At 28.5% G+C, this 17,186-nt stretch overlaps 1 protein-coding gene across 1 annotated transcript in view; it reads left to right on the top strand.

The window, feature by feature from the left end:
* Positions 1–17,186, top strand: part of side-III (sidestep III) — a 710,109-nt gene that overhangs the window by 532,995 nt on the left and 159,928 nt on the right. The window contains exons 3-4 of the mRNA XM_075303796.1: positions 5,931–6,139; positions 6,252–6,362. Coding sequence (XP_075159911.1) covers positions 5,931–6,139; positions 6,252–6,362 — 320 coding nt within the window. The remainder of the gene's footprint in view (positions 1–5,930; positions 6,140–6,251; positions 6,363–17,186) is intronic.

Here is a 17,186-nt window from a genome sequence, read left to right on the forward strand (position 1 = left end):
AAATGTGTTGATAAGATGATTTAAAATAGTTTTTGATAAATATGTTAAACTTCCTGAAAGAATTATGACATAGAGGCAATATTGTTAAAAGTTAATTAAGCGATAAAAATGTCTAGAAAATGTGAATAATTTATTTTTGTTATATGATGGTTTATGGTTTTGTGTAGAAAAATCTGCTTAGGAAAAATGTTGTATAAAATTTAATGAATGTATTTTTCAATATTTAATGGAGCTTTTTAATAAAATCCACAAATTGTAGTACTTATGTAGTAAACAAATCAATAGTTTATGTCATATCCTGGAAAAGGCAGATAGACAAGGCAGATAGACAAATGGAAGAGCAGACAATCGAATTGGATAAGACAGGTTATCGTGGTTTTCTCTTCTGATAAAGGGAGTTCAGTCGTATCCGGGGTCTCCGCAAAGCTCCACTAACCCTTCTGTTATAACAACGCAAGGCTTTACCGAGTGCGAAATATCAAGCACAAAAATATATTGGTGAAAAATATTTAATAATTTGCTTGAGTTATAATGAAAACTTCTCTTTAATATGTTCAATATCATATAAGGAATTGGGAACTAAAATAATAAGATATTCAGTTTTCAGAAAATTGTTAGTTGATGAGAATTTGAACTGTTTGAATATTAAGGGGGAATTCGTTGATATTTAATTGACCGAGAATTAGTGTATTTACTGAGATGTAGGCGATGCAAAGTTGATGAGGACTTCGATTTGCTGTTGATCAGGGCTTGATACTTGATGAGAACTTAGGTTTGTAGATGATTGGAAAGATTAATCGATACTTGTTTGGTTTCAAGATAGATTCGTTTGGTCACAGTTGGTTGTTATTGCTACATTGAGAATGTCTTGTAAAATGGACTGGATTCGATTTTGGTGCGACTAGTGGGTAGTAGCTGAGGTCTCGGATGTAGTCTCAATTATGGTTACTGGTACAAAGTAAAAAAAAAATTAAAAAAAAAGCAAGTATATACGGCCGTAAGTTCGGCCAGGCCGATTCTTATGTCCATGGTGGATTGTATAGAAACTTGTACCAAAGACTGTCATTCACAGTCGAATTACTTGGGTTGCGGTAACACTTGGTATCTATAGAAATAACATTTTGACAAAATTTTCTATAGAAATAAAATTTTGGCAAAATTTTCTATAGAAATAAAATTTTGGCAAAAATTTCTATAGAAATAAAATGTTGACAAAATTTTGTATAGAAATAAAATTTTGACAAATTTTTCTATAGAAATAAAATGTTGACAAAATTTTCAATAGAAATAAAATTTTGATAAAAATTTCTATAGAAATAAAATGTTGACAAAATTTTGTATAGAAACAAAATTTTGATAAAATTTTCTATAGAAATAAAATTTTGACAAAATTTTCTATAGAAATAAAATTTTGACAAAATTTTCTACAGAAATAAAATTTTGACAAAATTTTCTATAGAAATAAAATTTTGACAAAATTTTCTAAAGAAATAAAATTTTGACAAAATTTTCTATAGAAATAACATTATGACAAAATTTTACATAGAAATAAATTTAAAAAAATAATTTCTATAGAAATAAAATTTTGATAAAATTTTCTATAGAAATAAAATTTTGATAAAATTTTCTATAGAAATAAAATTTTGACAAAGTTCTCTATAGAAATAAAATTTTGACAAAATTTTCTATAGAAATAACATTTTGACAAAATTTTCTATAGAAATAAAATTAAAAAAAATTCTATAGAAATAAAATTTTGACGAATTTTTCTATAGAAATAAAATGTTGACAAAATTTTCAATAGAAATAAAATTTTGACAAAATTTTCTACAGAAATAAAATTTTGACAAAATTTTCTATAGAAATAAAATTTTGTTATAATTTTCTATAGAAATAAAATTTTGATATAATTTTCTATAGAAATAAAATTTTGATAAAATTTTCTATAGAAATAAAATTTTGACAAAATTTTCTATAGAAATAAAATTTTGACAAAATTTTCTATAGAAATAAAATTAAAAAAAAATCTATAGAAATAAAATTTTGACAAAATTTTCTATAGAACTAAAATGTTCACAAAATTTTCTATAGAAATAAAATTTTGACAAAATTTTCTAAAATAATAAAATTTTAACAAAATTTTCAATAGAAATAAAATTTAAAAAAAAAATCTATAGAAACAAAATTTTTACAAAATTTTCTATAGAAATAAAATTCTCTATAATAAATTTTTGACAAAATTTTCTATAGAAATAAAATTTTCTTTTGACAAAATTTTCTATAGAAATAAAATTTTCTTTTGACAAAATTTTCTATAGAAATAAATTTTTCTATAATAAAATTTTGACAAAATTTTCTATAGAAATAAAATTTTCGATAATAAAATTTTGACAAGATTTTCTATAGAAATAAAATTTTGACTAAATTTTCTATAGAAATAAAATTTTGACAAAATTTTCTATAGAAATAAAATTGTGACAAAATTTTCTATAGAAATGAAATTTTGACAAAATATTTTATAGAAATAAAATTTTGACAAAATTTTCGATAAAAATAAAATTTTGTTACAATTTTCTGTAGAAATAAAATTTTCACAAAATTTTCTATTGAAATAAAATTTCGACAAAATTTTCTGTAATAATAAAATTTTGGAAGAATTTTCTATAATAATAAAACTTTGGCAAAATTTTCTATAGAAATAAAATTTTGGTAGATTATTTTTGGGGATCGGCTATATATAATTATAGACCGATATGGACCAATTTTGGCACGGTTGTTAGCGGCCATATACTAGCGGAATGTAACCTATTTCACCACGTACCAAATTTGAACCGGACCGGATGAATTTTGTTCGTACAAGAGCTCCCGAGGTCAAGTCTGGGGATCGGTTTAAATGAGGATTATATATAATCAAGAACTGTATGGACCAATTTCTGCATGGTTGTTGGAGACCATATACTAACACCACGTACCACATTTCAGCCTGATCGGATGAAATTTGCTTCTCTTAGAGGCTACACAAGCCAAATCGGGGGAACGGTTTATATGGGGGCTGTATATAATTATGGACCGATATGGGCCAATTCCTGCATGGTTGTTAGAGACCATATACTAACACCATGTAACCGATCGGATGAAATTTACTTCTCTTAGAGGCTCCGTAAGCCAAATCTGGGTATCGGTTTATATTTGGGCTATATATAATTATGGACCGATGTGGACCAATTTTTGCATGGTTGTTAGAGGCCATATTCTTACACGATGTACCAAATTTCAGCCGGTTCGGATGAAATTTGCTTCTCTTAGAGGATTCGCGAGCCAAATCTGGGGGTCCGTTTATATGGAGGCTATACGTAAAAGTGGACCGATATAGGCCATTTGCAATACCATCCGACCTACATCAATAACAACTACTTGTGCCAAGTCGATAGCTTGTTTCGTTCGGAAGTTAGGGTGATTTCAACAGACGGACGGACGGACATCGACTCTGAAATTCACCACTACCTAGAATATATATATATTTTATGGGGTCTTAGAGTAATATTTCGATGTGTTAAAAACGGAATGACAAAGTTAATATACCCCCATACTATGGTGGAGGGTATAAAAAAAGCCACGAAAGCCACACAACATGAAAGTGGCTCTGCGTAATTTTAGTCCATTCCCCTCGAGGAGGCCTCTTCAGATGATCACCTCTTTGGTAGCTTTTTGTGTCAACCATGTGTTCAACGGATTGAGATTCTGAGTTCTGTTGGCTATTGTGAATCGAAAAACCTCATGTTTCTTGGCTGGCGCGTGCCGACTTCGATGGTGCCAAGTCCTTTTGGAATGTTGATTGTCTGTCAAAGGCTTCAATTCTGTCTCTAGAATATTGAGGTCCCGATAATATCGGGCATCGTCAAGGAATGCGATCGGAGAGCGGTCATCGCACGTTACGGCGGCCCATATAGTTAGGTTAGGTTAGGTTAGGTTAGGTTAGGTTAGGTATAGTAGCAGCCTGATATTTCAGGCTCACTTAGACTACTCAGTCCATTGTGATACCACATTGGTGAACTTCTCTCTTATCACTGAGTGCTGCCCGATTCCATGTTAAGCTCAATGACAAGGGACCTCCCTTTTATAGCCGAGTCCGAACGGCGCTTCACATTGCAGGTGGGATAATCCACCGCTGAAAAACTTTTTGGTGTTCGGTCGAAGCAGGAATCGAACCCACGACCTTGTGTATGCAAGGCGGGCATGCTAACCATTGCACCACGGTGGCTCCCAGCCCATATGGTTAGCATCGGTGCCACTTGATCTCTGGTACACAAACGAAGGAATAAATTTTCTGTTGATCATTTTAAAATCGATCATTTTAGTGATTCACAAGCTGCTCAATTTGGAATAGATTCTCTTCGGAAAAACCAAATTCAGTAAATGGCACTTGCATTTTTGGCTCTAGTGCAAGCTCGTGTTTTTAATATTTCGATGAAATCTGGACTTCACTTTTCGGATAATTTTTGGGGTTGTCATCTTCGCGTTTAGATGCGATGCAAGACTGCCGTGATATTGGGATTAAACAATAGTACTATCACGCTTGAATTACGTTACGGTTAACATTATTTCTGATTATAATGGAACAAAAATTTATATGTTTATTTATTTATAAATTTGTAAACAAAAACCTCAAAAAAAGTCTAAGCCTATATTTGAAGCAGTTTTATCTTAAATCTAAAGACTCAATATATCAGTACATTTAAGGATGATTTTTAAATTTAATTAAAAACATTTTTGAAGTAAAGCTTACAAACTTCTTCTCATATAATAATTCATTATTTTGAAGAAATTTGTCTTTGTTTGATATTGTGTAATTTACGTGTCATAAAATTAAGGTTGCATAATCTTTCATTTTAGGTCAATTAGTTTTTCAGTGCATTATATTAATTTTGTAAAAATTTGGTATCGATTGGATTATATATGTGCATATATTATTCTATCCTCAGATTTGTGGGAGTATAGAATGTAGTGTAGCCTTACATACCCCGGTCTCCTATAATCATAAAATCGTCAAGCTAACTTTCAATATATATGTAGCTCACTTCCAACGACAAGACATAGCACATTATTCATATTTTTTCATCTTTTTTTCCATGTCAAAAAATTAAATAATTTAATTTACTTTTCATATGTCACTCAAGTCGACAGCAATAGTTAAACTTACACACATAGTACATACGAATGCAACATCAATGGCAACATCATTATTGGCCGTAACCGAACAACTGAGTCCACAGGATGCTAGTGATTTTTCCTTTGGCAAATACGATACTTTGCATTTATAAGTGAAGTGAAACAAAAGCTCAACCAGCAACAATAACAAAAACAAAAAACTCGAGTAATGAAAACAATTTGACAAGAATTCTGACAGCAAAAGTATATTATGGTCAATACTGAAATCAACCAAGGCAATAACAATACAAACGTGTAACGACGAGTAGGAGAGTTGTAGGTGAAAAGGACCTCAGAGGCCACAACATTATTTTATACCACTTAATTAATACTTACACACATACACACGAGCAAGGACATTCACAACAGTTTTGCTCATATTATACAGATGTTGATGATTGCAATACATACATGGCAATCTGGCAATCATAAATGGTGTAAAATGGGACGATTACTGTAATCAGTTGATTTAATCACAAAAAAAAAATATAATATAATTAAAAAAATATTTTCGTTCCTTTTAGCACAACAAAAATATACGTAATTCATTACAGATCAATTATTCAAATCTTGAATGAATTAAATTTCAAATCTTGAATGAATTAAATTTTACAGCTAGTTTTAAAAATTTGTGAAATTATAATTTTCGACCCACCTGATGTACATATGTGAATTAAATTTTTAATTAATTTGTTGTTGACCTTTCACCATTTAAATTTTAGCTTCGATGTTCGGGGGAGACCGTTTGAAAAGGCCTTGTATTGGTCCGATACAAATTCATTTGGACCAAGAGCCTATTTTGTTACCACCAAACAACCTGCCAAACTACAAGTTGACAATATTCAATTGGACGATGAAGGTGTATATAGATGCCGTGTGGATTTTCAAAATTCGCCTACACGCAACCATAGAATAAATTTAACGGTTATTGGTAAGTAATGGCATATGTTACATTTTTTAACACCCCTATGGCTTATCGCTATAAATATTTATTAAAAATTATTTCCTTTTATTTTTTTCTTATTTTTAATATTTTTTTTCAGTTCCTCCTCATCAAATATTAGTGTACGATGCCTCGGGACGTGATGTCGCTGGTGCTGTTGGTCCCCTTTTTGAGGGCGATAACATTGTGCTGACATGTGAAGTGCGTGGCGGTAAGTTAACATGACATTTTAAAGCGTTAACAAAATGCGGTACAAGATGAAACAACTTCGTCATGTTTTTTTTTTTTTTTTTGGTAACCCAAAAAACACATACCAACATTACCATCCCAAAGTCAGGTTCATGGTAGTGACATGCAAGATGCAGGATACAAACCACAAAAGAACAATTGTTCCCTTATGACACGTAGAGAATTGCTGTGTGTACCTCTTTATTCTGCTGATTTGACCTGCAGACATATGCGGTGTCGTAAATCTTTCAGAAATTCCCTAAAGATGTATTCACATGGTTCTCTCGCAGTGAATGTTTTTTTTTTTTATAAATTGTATGGTCAAAATCAAAAGTAAATATATACACATCATCTGTTATGTTTATAACAAGAGTTGAAAGTGTTTACAACTCAATTGAATCGAATCAAAGACACTCTATCTCATAGCGTTTCTTTTGTTCATGTAAAAATATTATTGCAAGAGAATAGAGAAAAATAATTTTCCTGATTCAAATACGAAATTAATTGATCGAATTAATATTTTTTTAATAAGTTCTTTAGTTTTTTCTTTGTTTTTTTTTTTTCATGAAAATTCTATCGAAAAATATAATTATTGTCTTAAATCATGAAATTAAGTGCAATTTCTTCAATCGCAGAAATTATAGTGTTCATAGCCAAAGCCAATTAAAACATTAATTGATATTATAAAGGTTTGGAAGTGGTATTTAATTTGAATGAACATTTTTTTTTTAATTATTAAATTTTTAATTACATTTTTATACTCTCCACCATAGCAGGAGGTTATAAATTGTTCTCACCTAATCAATGTATAAGTCCTTGAAAATAACACATTTTAAAATGCAACCAATTAAGGCGAAAAATAATTGTACACTAGAGTGACCGCAACTTAGATGGGACAAAAATGTCGGAATCTTGTTCGCCTTAACCCCACGGATCCCCTTTCCAGATATTGAGCCAAAATTGGAGCCCGATTAAACGACGGAAACACGTGCCACCTAACTTTTTGGCCAAAAAATTCGTTTTTTCACATTTTGAGCGACTAGCGGTACGTGTTAACGTCGTTTAATCGGGCTCAAATTTTGGCTATCCCAATATCTGGAAAGGGGATTCGTTTTGTGGGGTTAAGGCGAACAAGATTCCGATATTTTTTTTTGCCCCATATAAGTTGCGGTCACTCTATTGTACACATCAAAAAATTGTTTTCTGATTACTCACAACATTATTTGATCCAATTAATTTTTTAACTGAAATTGCTTCAGTCATCAAATTGCCATTTTCAATCCCAAAATTAATTAGAAATAAAAACAAGTATATACGACCGTAAGTTCGGTCCACCATGGATTGCGTAGAAACTTCTACTAAAAATGTCATCCACAATCGAATTACTTGGATTGCGGTAACACTTGCCGATGGCAAGGTATCTTAAAACTTCCTAACACCGTCTTCTAAATTGCAAGGTAGTCCATACGTGGTATATATTAAACTAAAACAGGCCGAATAAATACGTATATAATTAAGTTTGACAAAACTTTCTATAGAAATAAAATTTTAACAAAATTTTCTATAGAACTACAATTTTGACAAAATTTTCTATAGAACTAAAATTTTGACAAAATAGTCTATAGAAATAAAATTTTTACAAAATTTTCTATAGAAATAAAATTTTGACAAAATTTTGTATAGAAATAAAATGTTGACTGAATTTTCCATAGAAATAAAATTTTGACTAAATTTTCTATAGAAATAAAATGTTGACAAAATTTTCTATACAAATAAAATTTTGACAACATTTTCTATTGAAATAAAATTTTGACATACTTGTTCTGTAAAAATTACAATTTTGACAAAATTTTCTATAGAAATAGAATTTTGACAAAATTTCTATAGAAATAAAATTTCGACAAATTGTTCTACAGAAATAAAATTTTGACAAAATTTTCTATAAAAATAAAATTTTTGGCAACATTTTGTATAGAAATAAAATTTTAACAAAATTTTCCAAAGAACTAAAATTTTGAAAAAATTGTCCATAGAAAAAAAAATGACAAAATTGTTCCATAAAAATTACAATTTTGATAACATTTTCTAAAGAAATAAAATGTTGACCAAATTTTCTATAGAAATAAAATTTTGTCAAAATTATCTATAAAAATAATATGTTGACCAAATTTTCTATAGAAATAGGGTTTTGACAAAATTTTCTATAGAAATAAAATTTTGACAAAATTTTCTATAAAAACAAAACTTTTACAAAATTTTCTTTAAAAATAAAATTTTGACAAAATTTTCTATGGGAATAAAATTTGGACAACATTTTCTATGGGAATAAAATTTTGACAAAATTTTCTATAGAAATACAATTTTGATAGATTATTTTTGGCTCGAGTGGCAACCATGATTATGAACCGATACGGACCAATTTTTGTGTGATTGACCATCGGCCGCTAATAACCGGCCATATTATAACACCACGTTCCCAATTTCAGCCGGATCGGATGAATTTTGGTATGGTTACTAGCGGCCTTATAATAACACCACGTTGCAAATTTCAACCGGATGAATTTCGCTCCTCCAAGAGGCTCCGGTGATCAAATCTTCGGAACGGTGTATATGGGGTCTATATATAATTATGGACCGATATGGACCAATTTTTGCATGGTTGTTAGAGACCATATACTAACACCACCTACCATATTTCAACCGGATCCGATGAATTTTGCTCCTCCAAGAGCCTCCGGAGGACAAATCTGGGGATCGGTTTATATGGGGGCTATATATAATTATGGACCCATATGGACCAATTTTTGCATGGTTCTTAGAGACCAGATATTAACACCACGTACTAAATTTCAACCGGATCGAATATATTTTGCTCCACCAAGAGCTCCGCAAGCCAAATCTAGGGGTCGGTTTATATGGGGGCTATACGTAAGTTAGGTTAGGTTAGGTGGCAGCCCGATGTATCAGGCTCACTTAGACTATTCAGTCCATTGTGATACCACATTGGTGAACTTCTCTCTTATCACTGAGTGCTGCCCGATTCCATGTTAAGCTCAATGACAAGGGACCTCCTTTTTATAGCCGAGTCCGAACGGCGTTCCACATTGCAGTGAAACCACTTAGAGAAGCTTTCAAACCCTCAGAAATGTCACCAGCATTACTGAGGTGGGATAATCCACCGCTGAAAAAGTTTTTGGTGTGCGGTCGGAGCAGGAATCGAACCCGCGACCTTGTGTATGCAAGGCGGGCATGCTAACCATTGCACCACGGTGGCTCCCGGGGGCTATACGTAAAAGTGGACCGATATGGCCCATTTGAAATACCATCCGACCTACATCAATAACAACTACTTGTGCCAAGTTTGAAGACGATAGCTTGTTTCGTTCAGAAGTTAGCGTGATTTCAAACGACGGACGGACATGCTTAGATCGACTCAGAATTTCACCACGACCCAGAATATATATACTTTAAAGGGTCTTAGAGCAATATTTCGATGTGTTACAAACGGGGGGTATATCCTATGGAGGAGGTTATAAATATATGTATTTGATTAAAAAATAATAGATTACTGTGACACTTCCAATTAATCTGTTAATTGTTTCATATAAAACCTTAATGGTGGTAAAATTAAAAAAAAAATTGCAAAAAGAATATTTTTTTTAAATTATTTATTCTATTTGTTACTTATTTAACTCTGTTATAAGTTTTCCGTATTTAATACTTTTCAATTTTATGAGAGTTTACACATTGTTAGGATTTTTTTTAATAGTAGTGGGATTTTTTTAAAACTTTAGTCAAAATTTAATTTAATTTAAGAACTAATTGTTTGCGAATAAAATTTTTAAATTATATATTTAATTAGAACAATTTCTTTATGTAATTAAAAATATAAATTGAGATAAATAATAATTTATTTGAAAACTTAAACATTTTCAATTATTAGTTTATTTTTTTGGTTTGATTAAAAAGTTATTAGTATCACTTAATATTTTTAATTGATTACGTTTTCAACTTCAATCAAATTAATTACAAATATTTTGGGGATATTTTTTTTCTGTGTATCAAATGTTTCTTATTTTAACGACGCCCAAAAAAAAAAAAAAAAAGATTATAATTTAAGTCCATAGTATAGTTTATTTTTCCCCACAATATAGTTATTTTTTGTGCAAATTGTGCAATTCTCTTTATCTCTTTTCTTTTCCTACCTAGATCCAGAAATGTTATGTGTTTCTTTTTTTATACAAAGCATTGTGGAAATATCAAAAAAATATAAAGGAATTTAGTTCAATTTTGTTCCACGATATAGTTCATTATTTCCCATAAAACAATTTACCTTTTTCAGTGAAGGATTCTCAAAACAGTTTTTCACTAGCTCTAATGAATTTAAACGAAAATTAATTAGAGCTAAGATTTCTGGTCCTTAACATAAAACATGAATGCTAATTTTGCTTAGCATAGAATGTGCACAACTCTGATATCAATTTTTTTTTTTCCTTGTCCAAAAGTCGGGAAACTTTCCAATGAAATCGTTTTGTCCTTACATTTAAGTGATTCCGCTAAAAAAATTGGCATATTTACATGGGAGAAAATTTTGTTGAACTTTGGTCAGCTTAGGAGCCACCGTGGTGCTATGGTTAGCATGTCCGCCTGTGTATGCAGGGTCATGAGTTCCAAACCAATGTCGACCACACACCAAAATATTTTTCAGCTGTGGATTAGCCCTTCTCAGTTGACATTGCTGAGTGTTTCAAAACTTCTGTAAGTGGTTTCACTGCGATGTGGAACGCCGTCCGGTCTCGGCTATAAAAAGGAGGTCCCTTGTAGAATCGGGCAGCACTCAGTGAGAGAAGTAGTATCACAATGGACAGTAGTAGTATCACAATGGACTGAATAGTCTAAATGAGCCTGAAATATCGGGCTGTCTCTATTCCTAACCTATCCTAACCTAAGGTCAATTTGGCTATAGTAATTTTGTAAAGTTCTTCAAAATTAATAATATCATAAACCTTTAGGCGGAAGATTTTGATATTTTCAATGTAAATAATTACCTCTTTCCTAAGTTTATCAGCTTGATTAACAAATTTAATTGTTAGGTATTGCTAAAAAGATTTTAAAACCCGTACAATAATTCGTAGGTGTTACAAATCCAATATCTTACTTAATATACAGATTTTGTTTTTAAACACCAAAAATCTTATTTTTCTCATAGCCCTGCGCCCATACATACATGCAATGAGAATGTAGTTGTTCCAAAAAAATTTAACAGTGGCAAAAAAACCAAGATTGAAAAATTACTGCAACTTGGCAAACAACATGGCTACAGTCCACAAAATATACATTTGGAGACATTCGCGAGCAATGCCTTAATATCAGTAAGTGCAACTGAAAGTGTGTCGTTTGTTAGGGTCCCGGGTAGTTGGTTCGTTTGTTGGTTGGATGGTTGATTGTTTTGGTAGTTCATAGGTCGTCTCTTCTGTTCTTTGTACTTGGTGTGTGTGCCAACAACCCCGTGGTGGATGTTGATGATACTGTATGCCTGCCTGCCTGGCTGTCTGCCTGCTTGCTTGGTTGGCTTCTTGCAGTGCACTGGGTGCCATAAATCATAATTTTACTGACAACATTTCAGGGACTTTGTTGTCCTACCGCCACCACCAGTGGTGTCTGTGCATAATAAGCTTTAAAATTTTATTGCAACACATGGAATTAATATGAATGATTTTTCGTCCATGCCAGCCTGTCAGCATTGGACCATGAATCTATGTTGTTGTTTTATTTTCTTTTGAATGTGTTTGTGTATGTCTGTGTTTTGGAGGGGGACGCTGGGAAAGAGATTGGATTTGTTTGATTTCAGCCACTTTGGTGTTTTAAATTTTCTTAAATTGTTGATGGGCGTTCAAGGGGTCGTATAAGTTACACGACTAACAATTTCGTTCATCATACGGCACCACGTACCAGCATCTGGCAGTAGTAATTGAGGATTTCTAAATGTACGACTTAAAAATTGTAGCCAAGTTCAAGGTTAAACGGCCTTAAAAAAATGTTAGAAAATAAAAGACCCATTAAATAGTCTAATGTTGCAATCATAGTTGCCACTCGAGTAAAAAATAATCTACCAAAATATAAAGAAAATTTTACCAAATAAAAACATTTTATTTTGCATTTTTGATCAAATTTTGTGGTTATAATGAAAAAAATAACGAAAATAAACATTTTTAATGATATTAATTTAATTAATTAACCTGTAGGAAATTTTGTCAAAATTTCATTTCTATACAAAATTCTGTAATTTTTTTCTATAGAATATTTTGTAAAACTTTTATTTCTAAAACAAATTTTTTTCAAAATTTTATTTCTATAGAAAATTTTGTCAAAATTTTATAGCTATAGAAAGTTTTGTCAAAATTTTAGATCTATAGAAAGTTTTATGAAAGTTTTCTTTCTATAACGAAAATTTTGTCAAAAATTTCTTTCTATCGAAAATATTGTTAAAATTTTATTTTTATCGAAAATTTTATCAAAAGAATATTTTTATAAAAAATTTTGTGAAAATTTTATTTCTATAGGAAATTTTGTGAACATTTTATTTCTATAAGAAATTTTGTTAAAAATAAAAACCAAATGAAATTTTGTCAAAATTATATTTTTATAAAAAATTTTGTCAAAGTTTTATTTCTATAGAAAATTTTGTCAAAATTTTATTTCTATAGAATATTTTATAAAAATTTTATTTCTATAGAAAATTTTATGAAAATTTTATTTCTATAGAAAGTTTTGTGAAAATTTTATTTCTATAAGAAATTATGACAGACATAAAAACCGAAGGAAATTTTGTCAAAATGTTATTTCTATCGAAATTTGTCAGAAATAAAAACCAAATGAAAATTTGTCAAAATGTTATTTCTATTGAAAATTTTGTTAAAATTTTATTTTTATTGAAAACTTTATCAAAATTATATTTTTAAAAAAATGTTGTTAAAATTTTATTTCTATAAGAAATTTTATCAGAAATAAAATCTAAAGAAAAAATTTTGCTAAAATTTTATTTCTATAAGAAATTTTATCAGAAATAAAATCTAAAGAAAAGTTTGCCAAAATTTTATTTCCATAGAAACTTTTGATAAAATTTTATTTCTACAGCAAATTTTGTGAAATGTTTATTTCTATAAGAAATTTTGTTAGAAATAAAAACCAAATGAAATTGTGTCAAAATTATATTTTTATAAAAAATTTTGTCAAAGTTTTATTTCTATAGAAAATGTTGTCAAAATTTTATTTCTATAGAATATTTTATAAAAATTTTATTTCTATAGAAAATTTTGTGAAAATTTTATTTCTATAGAAAGTTTTGTGAAAATTTTATTTCTATAAGAAATTTTGACAGACATAAAAAACCGAAGGAAATTTTGTCAAAATGTTATTTCTATCGAAAATTTTGTTACAATTTTATTTCTATCGAAAATTTTATCAAAATTAGATATTTATAAAAAAAATTTTGTGAAAATTTTATTTATATAGGAAACTTTGTGGAAATTCTATTTCTATAAGAAATTTTGTCAGAAATAAATTCTATAAAAAATTTTGTTAAAACTTTATTTTTCAGCAAATTTTATCAAAATTTTATTTGTAAAGAATTTTGTTTTAAATTTTATGTTTATCGCAAATTTTATTTCTATAGGAAATTTTGTGAAAAATTTATTTGTATAAGAAATTTTGTCAGAAATAAAATTTATAAAAAAATTTCTATACACAATTAATCAAAATTTGATTTCTTTTAAAAATTTTGTCAAAATTTTATTTCGATAGAAAATTTTGTCAAAATTTTATTTCTTTAGAAAGTTTTGTGAAAATTTTATTTCTATAAGAAATTAGAAAAAAAAAACAAAGGAAATTTCTAAAAAAATTTCTATGGAAATATTTTTTTTCCAAAATTATCTACTGAAATAAAACTTTGACAAAACTTTCTATAGAAATAAATTTTGACATAATTTTGTCAAAATTTTATTTGTAAAGAATTTTGTTTTAAATTTTATTTTTTTCGCAAATCTTATTTCTATAGGAAATTTTGTGAAAATTTTATTTGTATAAGAAATTTTGTCAGAAATAAAATTTATAAAAAATTTTCTATACACAATTAATCAAAATTTGATTTCTATTAAAAATTTTGTCAAAATTTTATTTCGATAGAAAATTTTGTCAACATTTTATTTCTTTAGAAAGTTTTGTGAAAATTTTATTTCTATAAGAAATTAGAAAAAAACCAAAGGAATTTTTTTAATATTTTATTTCTATCAAAACTTTATTTTTATCGAAAATTTTATCAAAATTTTATTTGCATAAAAAAAATTTTGAAAATTTTATTTCTATAGAAAAATTTGTCAAATTTAATTTCCATAGAACATTTTGTCAAAATTTTATTTCTATAGAAAATTTTGTCAACATGGAAAGTTTTACCAAAATTTTGTTTGTATAGAAAATTTTGTCAAAATTTTATTTTATAGAAAATTTTTCCAAAATGTTATGTCTATAGAAAAGTTGTCAAAATTTTATCTATACAAAATTTTGTCAAAACATTATTTCTATACAAAATTTTGTCAAATTTTTATTTCCATAGAACATTTTGTCAAAATTTTATTTCTATAGAAAATTTTGTCAAAATTTTATTTTTATGGAAAGTTTTGCCAAAATTTTGTTTCCATAGAAAATTTTGTCTTAATTTTTGTCTTTTTTAATCTTTTGTATATGCGAGATATACTAAACTCCGTTCATGAGTTTTCAGTTATAACCAAATAAGTTCTTTTACCTTACCTTTAGTTTTACTATTTGTTTTTTTTTTTTTTTAATTCAGGAAATCCATTCATTTAATCCATCTATCATATCGATTTATTTTCTTTTTTAACCCATAACCAATTCAATGACTTTCCATGTGCTTGGTCGATAAAAGTAACCAAAAAAAATGAGACATATAATAAAGGAGGAAAATTTCCAGGAAGTAGCTAGGAAAATGAATGTGAACAACCATATCCTTGTACAAGAAAAAAATGCTGTATGCAATGCTCATTTCAATTATAACCACATTCGAATATGTTCATCGATATTAAATTACTTCCTTCTTTCTATGTTCTTTCCGAAGTTTTACTTTATTTTTTGCTTTGGCCACTTTATGTCTTAATTGCTTTTTAATATAGTGATTTTCCAATAAAATTCTAGATATGAACACTTGTTTCATTTTGTGGAGTGTTTTTTTTTTTGCTTGCTCTCAATTTTCTGTGATTGCTTGTGGTTTTTTGTTTTGTAGAAAGAAGGTTTTTGTGTGTAAAATTAAATTTTAAATGACAATTTTTTGTAAGGATATCAATCATTACATTGTTGATACGAAATTGTTCTTACCAGAAAAACCGGTTGCTGAGATATATAGCGGTTTGCTCGCTATCGACGGCTGTTCGTCCGTCAGTCCGTACATTCATTCGTTTTTCGCTAGATGCAGATAGATGTATTTGTCCTAGCAAACAACAACCTCATGCTGTATCTTGCGAAAAACAAAAAATGCAATATTCGATTTAATTAAACCTCTTTTGTTCAGGTATTGCGAAACGCAACATACTCGTATTAACAAAATTTACTTAATCCCAAAGTTTGTTAATTTCCAATATGTCATTATAGCTTTCTTTAATGAACAGTTCAAATTGTAATTGTATTTAAGTCCCAGAGTATTTCGATTTTTTCGCTATAGGAAATATAAAGTTTTGCGATTTTGGATTCCCAATATCGAAACGTGAGGAATAGTATACGACGAAGTTGTAAGAAAATAGTTCAATCTGTCCGGCCGTCTCTAAATTCATTTGTTTTTCGCCAGATACAGCTTAAACTCTTTCTCTTTCAAAAAATTAAACAATTGAAACGGAATTGTCTGTATAGGCAGGAGCTTTAACATAGTCCTACAAAAAATAGTATGAAGGAAGTAAATCGGACATCCAATGCGGCCAATTGACGGCTTGAATGTGAAATAAAATGTTTACTGAACTCGATTATCAATAACTCCATTGTTAGACATGCAGTGTATTATGTTGCACCTCTAGAAGCAAACTGCTGACAAAATTTTCATTAGAAATAAAATTTTGACAAAATTTTCTATAAATATAAAATTTTGACAAAATTTTCTACAGAAATAAAATTTTGATAATATTTTCTATAGAAACAAAATTTTCTATAGATATAAAATGCTGACCAAGTTTTCTATAAAAATTTTGAAAAAATTTTCTATAGAAATAAAATTTTGACAAAATTTTCTATATATATGACAAAGTATTTCTAAAATTTTGACAACATTTTCTATTGAAAAGAATTTTTCCAAAATTTTCTACTGAAATAAAATTTTGACAAAATTTTCTATAGAAATCAAATGTTGACCAAATTTTCTATACAAATTTTGACAAAATTTTCTAAAGAAATACAATTTTAACAAAATTTTGTATAGAAATATAATTTTGACAACATTTTGTATAGAAATAAAATTTTGACAAACTGTTCCATAGAAATAAAATTTTAACAAAATTTTCTATAGAAAAGAATTCTTCCAAAATTTTCTACTGATATAAAACTTTGACAAAACTTTCTACATAAATAAATTTTGACACAATTTTCTATAGAAATAAAATGTTGACAAAATTTTCTATTGAAATAAAATGTTGACCAAATTTTCTATAAAAATGTTGACAAAGTTTTCTAAAGAAATAAAATTTTGACAAAATTTTCTATAGCATTAAAATTTTGACAAAAATTTCTATAGAAATAAAATTTTGACAAACAT

This window comes from Haematobia irritans, chromosome 1, assembly GCF_050003625.1.
Source record: "Haematobia irritans isolate KBUSLIRL chromosome 1, ASM5000362v1, whole genome shotgun sequence".
Classification (NCBI taxonomy): domain Eukaryota; kingdom Metazoa; phylum Arthropoda; class Insecta; order Diptera; family Muscidae; genus Haematobia; species Haematobia irritans.